The 9,212-nt window shown below is 35.8% G+C and overlaps 1 protein-coding gene across 1 annotated transcript in view; it reads right to left on the reverse strand.

Annotated features, from left to right (window-relative positions):
- Window positions 1-342: 342 nt before the first annotated feature.
- The window catches only part of adam19a (ADAM metallopeptidase domain 19a), a 266,100-nt gene continuing 257,230 nt past the window's right edge, over window positions 343-9,212 (reverse strand). The window contains exons 22-23 of the mRNA XM_059354555.1: window positions 2,633-2,841; window positions 343-611 (exon numbers count right to left, since the gene is read on the reverse strand). Of these exons, the coding sequence (XP_059210538.1) occupies window positions 560-611; window positions 2,633-2,841 (261 nt within the window). The 3' untranslated portion in view covers window positions 343-559. The remainder of the gene's footprint in view (window positions 612-2,632; window positions 2,842-9,212) is intronic.

Here is a 9,212-nt window from a genome sequence, read left to right on the forward strand (position 1 = left end):
ATGGAGGAGTTGATGTGCGGTAAACTTAACATGACATAAGAAGATTTTCAAGAGTTCAGGGCACACCCCAGATATGAAGAGACCTCTTTGGCACATAACATAAATCATAAAACAGGACATAAAACAAACTGTAAACAAAACAACAGTCATTACAAAATGCATTTTTTATACACAGACAGGAGTAACAGATTAAAAAACAAACAATAATCCTAAAAAAATTGATTTGGCAAATGTGACCGTCCCCCCAGCGATAACAATTGTCTCAGTCTGCAAGGCCTCCGTGCAAAACCGCGTCGTCATGGTTAATGTTAGCTCGCTGTCAGGAGGAGGGCGGGGGGGGGGGGGGGGTCATAATTGAGAATGAGAGGGGCATAAGGTTTCGTTTTGAAGTCTGGACCGGTAAGAAGTCCTGTTTGTCATTTCGTGTCTCAGGTTTTAACTTTGTGTTTGTCCTCCTCTGGTATGTGCGACAGCTCTGTGGTTTACCAGCCAAAGTCTCTTTAGTGCAAATAGGCTGTCAGCTGCTGCCTCCTCTGAGGGGGCAGGGGGAAGGAGAAGGTCATTTTCGTGGCGGAGGCGAGGCTGTGTTTGGTTTGGCACCTGGGACCGGTCTGGAAGGAGAAGGACAAAAAACAGAGATTCTAGCTTAATGTTAAACTCTCACAGCATACAGACTTTCTGATGCTTTGGAATAAGAACAAGCATTGTGTTCGTATCAAAGCCTGATATATCTTCTTCCTTTGTACTACAAAGATCCATTGTTGTTATTGAAAACACATAAATGAGCCATGCTGTTGCACTGAGTGACATATTTTCTTATTACCATGAACACACACTTTACACTTTAATTTGACTCAGTTCCACATACAAAAACATGACAATAAGTTACATTTTACATCCATGTCTATCCAGACTCATATTATATACAGTCATGGAAAAATTATTAGATCACTTATTTTTTTGTTCATTGTAAACACTGGTACAAGGTACATTTGTTTGGACAAAAATATAATGATAACAACAAAAAATAAAAAGTAAAAAAAGTTTAATTTAAGAGCTGATATCTAGCCATTTTCCATGTTTTTCTTGATAATAACCAAAATCATTACCGAGAAAAACATGGAAAGTATCAGCTGCATATAAGTGCAGTGCATTTACCATTGTGTGGTTAGATGCCTGAAATAAGGTCTGTGATTAACAAAAGCTAAAGTGATGTTCGTGTTTTGTTATTCGACCTAAAATCTGTGTTTTTCCCAAATTTTCAAGTTTCACTGTGTCCTTAAAAAGGCGGTTGCTAAGGTGGTTGTCGGGGACATTAAACGTCACCACGCCAGGCACAGACAGGAACTCTCTTTCTAGTCCTGCAGCCTGTTGTGTTTTCCAGACTCTTGTAGACTCTTGTAGATTAGAGTTAATAAACAATATATTTGGTCACAGTTTTGCTAGCTTGCCAAAACAGCTGGTTAGCTTGCCAGAGACCGTTTGAGGCATAACGGTAGTGACGTTCAACACTTCAAACATCATAAAAGTGGTGTTCATTTGTGAAGATTATCCTATTGAACATAACGTGTAAGCATCAGAATCGTGTGTTTGCAACAGAGTTTATTTTCTGCAATGATCCAAAATCCAATGCAAAAATCCCACAGGAGAATTCTCAATAGACTCCAAGGAGCTGCTAACTTCTGGGTTGGTCTTCAAAAATAAATAATTTTGTTTGCTCTGTATAGCATCTTTTTCTGGTAATTCAGAAATAAATACTGCATCATAAAGCCTGTTTTAATTCTAAAACATGGATTTTGTAACCCAGCTGCACAGAAGATCTTTATAATCAGCACAAGGTCTCTCTCACTGTAAACTCCATGAGGCCAGTTTCAGTTTGATGATGATATACCAAGTAAAACTGGAGACAAGGTCAAGTATATTTTGTTTAAAATGATAGAACTGGATGTAACCCTCTTATATGTTATATTTGCAACCTTTGTTCACATTTGCAACATTTAAAATTCTTTATTGAGCATGATAGTGTTTTGAAAGTAAAAAAAAGATTCAAAATCACATTTTATGTTGGGCTAAAGGACTAAAAAAAAGACACAAAATTACCAGAAAAAGGCACAAAATGACAAAAAAAAGACACAAAATGATTAAAAAAAGACACAAAATGACAAAAAAAAGACACAAAATGACTAAAAAAAGACACAAAATGATTAAAAAAAGACACAAAATGACAAAAATAAGACACAAAATAACCAAACAAAGACACAAAATGACAAAAAAAAAAACACAAAATGACTAAAGATACACAAAATGACCAAAATCGTTACGCTTAACACACAAGACACAAATAAAATAGAGTCACACTAAAATAAAAACCAGATCACATTTATGTTGGTTTTTCTTTGTTTCTTTTTGGTTCAAAATGTTGATCCAGTAAGTCAGAATAAAACATCTATTATTATTAGGTCGTATAGGTGAGGTTGGGCTGAAAAAAAAAAATATATATATACGTGGCATTGAAACATTTTTTAAGTGTAAGTGTATTCAGGCAGGATGAAAAGGATTAAAAATGGACAAAATAGCCCATAAAGACTCCATAGACAGAGTTAAAAGTGATCCCTGCTGTGTGTTTGCCCACCTGAGAGCTCTGAGAGGTGGGATGGCTGTGACTTTGCCCACAGGTTTGGGTCCCACTGCTGGAGCCATCATGACCAGCAGGCCCGGAGAAGGTTTGGAGACCAGGGTCCGAGCGGGACTCCTTGTGGGGGAGGCTCCTCTGGCGGGGCTGAGGGGGAGGGGCCTCTGAGGGGGGAATGGGGACGGTCTGGGCTGCAGCTCAGCCACTAACTAGAAGACAGCAAACAGAAACACTGATTAATGACATTTGGATTATTCAACTTTCAGATTTACGGTTTTATGGTTTTATTTTATTTGCACAGTTAGAATTACATAAAATGACAATGATAACATATAATGTAAAGTGCAGGGAGAGGCAGAAAACCCAGATGGGCTTATTTAACCCATTGACGCCGGGAAAGCATTACCGCATTTCTACCATTAAAACCGGGAGCGCTGTTGCGTCACTCTACCATTAAGGCCGGGACAGCGGATATGTCATTTTGTAGTATTTGTATTTTTTTCCACCTATTTTCGGTCTCTTGGCCAATGAAATGCATCAGAATCATGATCAGAATACATGCGGGAGTGTCGCAATGCATCATGGGACTTTTCCAGAACTTTAAATCATGACAGAAGACGACTATAGCGGAGGAGCTCAGCAGGAAGTGACGGAAGAGATCTGATGAAAACAGCACCGATGATTTTATTGCTGATCCGACTTTGAACCCTCGGAACCAATCGACCGGCATTTATGGATGAGGAATATGTTTTTAGACAACATATTTTCACCGAAGAACAGACAGATTTGTGGCCATCTGGAGATAATAATATTATTAATAATATATTAATATTAATAATAATAATAGGCTAATTGATTGTGATGATGATATAAGAAATCATGACTGTTTATGTCTTATATTACTTTATGCGTCGTTGAGTACCCTGAAAAGTGCAATATATAAAATGTATTATTATTTATCATTATTATGATAATTTTTTTTTATTACAGTAGGCTAATGAGAACTATGTCTATTTCTTCCAGTGGTCATATCATGTTTGCATCTTGCTAATGGGCATGTATTAGTATTATGCATAGGATTTTTTATTCAGTCAAATGTAACATTTGCTGAGTTTGTTGATTTTTTAAAAAACTTTATTGAAGGTTTGGACGAATAAACTCAACTTCGTATGAAAGCCACGGGTATAAGCTCTCAAATACTTTTTGAATTTCATTTTTATCTGCTAAGAGGCTGAAAAATCTATTATTTAGTAGGTGTTGAATTTCCAGAAAAACTTCAGGTTTTCGGGGGTCATTTGAAAATCGCCCAGAGGTTTTCCAGGCATTTTCTTCCAGGCGCTTTAGGCCTTAATGGGTTAAAGCCTCCACCTAAAATGTCATTAGAAAGTAATAAACTGATAATAGAAAAAACAAATGTATAACATCAACAAGTTATAATGACAATAACAAAAACAATTAAAAACAACATGTTAAAAAAGTGTATTTGTGTGTGATGCAACTGGACACCAAGACGTACCAACTCGATTAGGTGCCAACATTACTCATTATAAATTTGTACCAAGGTTATACTAGTTTGGGATTTTTCATTAGTTTTAGTTTTAATTTCGTTGTGCATTTTTGTTTTCAAATTCGATTGAAGTTAGTTTTAGTTCGTTTTTAGAGTGAGTTTTCTAGTTTTAGTTTATTTTTTATTTTTTTAAATTGTTTAGTTTTTATTAGTTTTAGTGTTAGTTTTAGTTTTTTTGTAATGGGCTATGTGTTGGGTGCCAGATTCAAAGTGGTCATAATAAATTTTCCCTTTATTTCCTTTGGTTTATCATCTCAGCCCCAATAAGGTTATTAACTCTTACAGTTCTGGGTGTTTTGAATTTTGGTTCTAGTGTAGACATCCCAGTCTCAGTAAACATATTCACCATGTGTTGCATGTTCCAATAGAAACACTGAATTATGAATGAAAAAAGTTGACAAAAACGAAAACTAAGGACATTTTCACTATAATTTTAGTTAGTTTTGTAACCACGCAATACAGTTTCAGTTAGTTATCGTTTTTTTTAAAAACTCTAGTTTTTATTTTTATTTCAGTAAACGAAAATGTTTTTCAATTCTAGTTTTCGTTGTTTCGTTAGTTTTCGTTAACTACACTGTAAAAAATAATCTGTTAAATTTACGGTAAAATACCGGCAGCTGTGGTTGCCAGAATTTCACCGTAAAAATTACAGTGAGTTCTACTGTAAATTTAAATGTAAATATCAGCAAAAACTGTAATTTAGACTGAGTAGTCCCTTTATTTAAAGGTAATTGTGTCCTTGAGACAATATGGTATTTCTCCATTCATTTTACATGATTTTTTAAAATATTTTTACAGTAAAACTGTGTGTTTTTCAAAAGTTTTGTTCTATTCTGTGATTTACAGTAATTAAAAGTGTCTATTATGGTGATATGCAATTTTTTATTTTAGGCTGTATTCCTCATGTAATTTGACAGCATTTTACTGTCATTTCTACAAACACTTTTTACAGTGTAAAATAACCTTGATTTGTACTCATTTTGAAAAACGCTGTCGAATACAAGGGGAAAAAAAAATGAAAAGACAAAAAGAAAATGTTTAAAAAGCTAAAAGAGAATAAAAGACAGGGATTTCAAAGGGGAGAGAGAAGTAGAATCTTTGCCAAAATGCTACACAACAGTAAATCCCTGGCACATGGACGCAGCAGGGAGAGAACTCAATCCCAGTTTCTGTACTGGAATGAATCCAGGTCGCCTCCTGAATCTGTTCAGCGAGCTGATAAGAGAAACTTCTGTCCCACTTCACACAGGTACAGCAGATTAAAATGACCACTACAGCACTAGAGGTCAGATCACAAAGGAAACTCACGTTAATATTGGATATTTGATGCAAACAAGAAAACGCAGTATGACATTCAGAACTTGGCATTAAAGGGATTTTACACTTCACAGAGAAGCACTGATGAGAGAGGATAGATCAATAGGAAAGCAATCAGATAAGAAACATTCATTATTTCTTCAGGGTTCAGATGAAATGTTCTGCAATTCATCTAAGAGTTCTCTGACAGAGTCCAACACTTTTCTCATTAGCTCTGTGTATTTGGCAATAGGTCTGAATTACATTTACAAATGAGGCTTTTAGCTGCAGTCAGGAGCAACCAGAAGTTCAGACTTACAAAGCCCGTGCTCTGTGGGCCGTCTTCAAATAAAATTTGGATATCTGCAACTGCCAACGCAACGCTTTGTACCTTTTGTTTTGGCAATATTGCACTAAATTAAATATTACAGTTGGTGTTTGCAGGGTGTATACAGACCAAGGTTATTATAGTTAACGAAAACTAACAAAATAACAAAAACTAAAATTGAAAAAACATTTTCGTTAACTGAAATAAAAATAAAAACAAGAGTTTTTTTTTTAAAACGATAACTAACTGAAACTGTATTGCGTGGTTACAAAACTAACTAAAACTTTTACATCCCTAATGATGTATAAAAATACTTAGTAAAAAAATCCTGGTTGAGTTTATCATAATTCATGCATGAGAGGGTTAATAAAGACTTTCAGTTTTTAGTCTGGGACTGTGAAAATCTCTTGGTGTAAGCCCAGCATTAGGGTGTGTGTGAGAGTTGACCAAAAACAATCTATATGTAACTCTGTTTACTTGTATACATAGATTATTGATGAACACCACATTCAGATATTTATCAAAAGGAAGAATGGAGCTGAGCTCTAATGAAACAGCTCCTGCTCTGTGATTGTGGAAGGCATATTCATTCTGCTGAGACCTGAACCTGTCCTCCCTGTCCTCCGCTCAAATAATGTAATGCATGAAGTAAAGTGCTCGATTAAGCAACCTACAAGAAAATCAAATAACTCCTGCTGGGCACGGTCAGACACAGGAGACACAGCACCCCCCTCCTCCTCTTTCATTCTATTCAACTAATCTCAGCTTCATTGTGGCCATCATCAGCCTTTTCATTGCCTAATGTCTCTAATGGTAATTAAGGAGCAAACACTATTAGTCGTTGTCCCATTAAAAACAAGTTTAGTTTAGCTAATGAAATCATAACAGAAAACATAACAGGTTCAGGTCTAACACGAGCTTCATTAACCCATTTAAGATGGGAAAGCATTAACGCATTTCTACCATTAAAACCGAGAGCGCTGTGGCGTTATTCTACCATTAAGGCCGGGACAGTGGATACGTCGTTTTGTAGTATTTGTATTTTTTTTCCACCTATTTTTGGTCTCTTGGCCAATGAAATGCATCAGAATCATGATCACATTTTTTTCATATATGTATGTATGTGGGTATATATATAATTATTATTATTTTTAATATTATTATTTCTGTAATTATTATTTATTTATTTATTTATTTTTAATTTATTTAATTAGTTATTTTATTTATTCTTGTTTATTTGTTTTCTCTCGTTAGCGCTTCTTGCTTTGTTTGCCTATTTATTTTCATTGTGTGATACATATAAATGATGCCATGTTATATATTTTTATATATATGTCGTAGCATCTGCCCCTCATTCACATACACACACGCACGCGCACGCACGCACGCGCACACACACACAACACACACACACACACACACACTCTCTACTTGTGGTCCACATGGTGTAGTGTATTTGTCTCTCATGTCACCTTGTTTGTTACGTCATTTCACCAATAAAAAAAACAATAAATCTCTGAAATATAAAAAAAAAAAAAAAAAAAAAAAAAGAAAGAATCATGATCAGAATACATGTGGGAGTACCCTGAAAAAGTGCAATTTATAAAATGTATTATTATTATTTATTATTATTATGATAATTATTATTATTATTATTATTATTTTATTACAGTAGGCTAATGAGAACTATGTCTATTTCTTCCAATGGTCATATCATGTTTGCATCTTGCTAATGGGCGTGTATTAGTATTATGCATAGGATTTTTATTCAGTCAAATGTAACATTTGCTGAGTTTGTTGATTTAAAAAAAAAACTAAAATTAAGTGGCTTAAAACCTGTTGCGTTATTCTACCATTAAAGCCGGGAAAGCGGATGTGTCATTTTGTAGTATTTGTAGTTTTTTCCACCTATTTTCGGTCTCTTGGCCAATGAAATGCATCAGAATACATGTGGGAGTGTCGCAATGCATCATGGGACTTTTCCAGAACTTTGAAATCATGGCGGCTATAGCGGAGGGAGCTCAGATATAACAGCTATAAGCTCTCAAATACTTTTTGAGTTTCACTTCTATCTGCTACAGAGGCTGAAAAATTGATTATTTAGTAGAAGCGTTGACACTTCTGTTGAATTTGCAGAAAAACTTCAGGTTTTAGGGGCTTATTTTAAAATCGCCCAGAGGTTTTACAGGCATTTTTTCCAGACGTTTTAGGCCTAAATGGGCTAATAAACTTCATTTAATCTGATATTTGCTTCTGCCATTTCTACCCTGGGACCAACACAATATGTTCTGCATCCTCCCCACATCTACGCTGAACTTTGTTGTAACAGGTAGGCAGCCAGACTGGCAGCAGAGCATTCGTTGCTGCCAACTACACTTTTGACCGACCAATTACCAAAAACAGACGGTTAATCGTGGCAATGTCTGGGGCTGCTTGATTTAAAGTCCCTGTGCAGCCCTGACTCCAGCTGCTTAAAGAAGACATAGCGAGTTTATTGCAGATGGAGAATTTTCATATAGCAGTGGTGCTTATCATTTTCCAGCTGCGCTTTGCAGTTGTCGGATCCATGAAGGGTAAAGCTGCTGCAGCAAAGCACCTGAAATTGATTGACAATTCATCTGAGCAAAGACAGTTTCATTCGGAGTAAATTTGTGGTGAGACAAAGGCCATGCAGGTTCACTCAGGCGGCAACCTCCGGGTCTGATCAGGGAGGCAAACCAGGAAGTGCCTTAAGCTGCATTCTACCGAAAATTCCAGCAGGGGGTGCTAAGTTTGGCTGCAAAAACATTTTGGTCCATTCATTTTAATGCAAAATGAGAAAACGTCACACTTGATTTATTATCTCAGAATTTTTTTTAGGACAACACTATGGTCTCAATCACTAGTAAAAAAAATCTTCTTCAAGACAATTTGATGTTAATAGTTCAAATAATGGCCCCATTTAGAAGAAAATAGAAGATAAAGAATTGTATAATTTGGGGCGTGGCTACCTTTGATTGACAGGTCACTAACAAGGCGCAACAAGATGGCGACAAGTGTAATACTGAACTCGATGCTTCCAACGGGCAGTCCACAAACCAATGGGTGATGTCAGGGTGACTATGTCCATTATTTATATACAGTCTATGGGTTCACTCCTATTTATATGTGCTTCAGAAATGTGACATTAAAGCCGGATGGATGGATGGATGGATAGATAGATAGATAGATAGATAGATAGATAGATAGATAGATAGATAGATAGATAGATAGATAGATAGATAGATAGATAGATAGATAGATAGATAGATAGATAGATAGATAGATAGATGGATGGATGGAAGGGTGAGTGGATGGATGGAATGGATAGATAGATAGATAGATAGATAGATAGATAGATAGATGGATGG

Source organism: Centropristis striata, chromosome 17 (assembly GCF_030273125.1).
Source record: "Centropristis striata isolate RG_2023a ecotype Rhode Island chromosome 17, C.striata_1.0, whole genome shotgun sequence".
NCBI lineage: Eukaryota > Metazoa > Chordata > Actinopteri > Perciformes > Serranidae > Centropristis > Centropristis striata.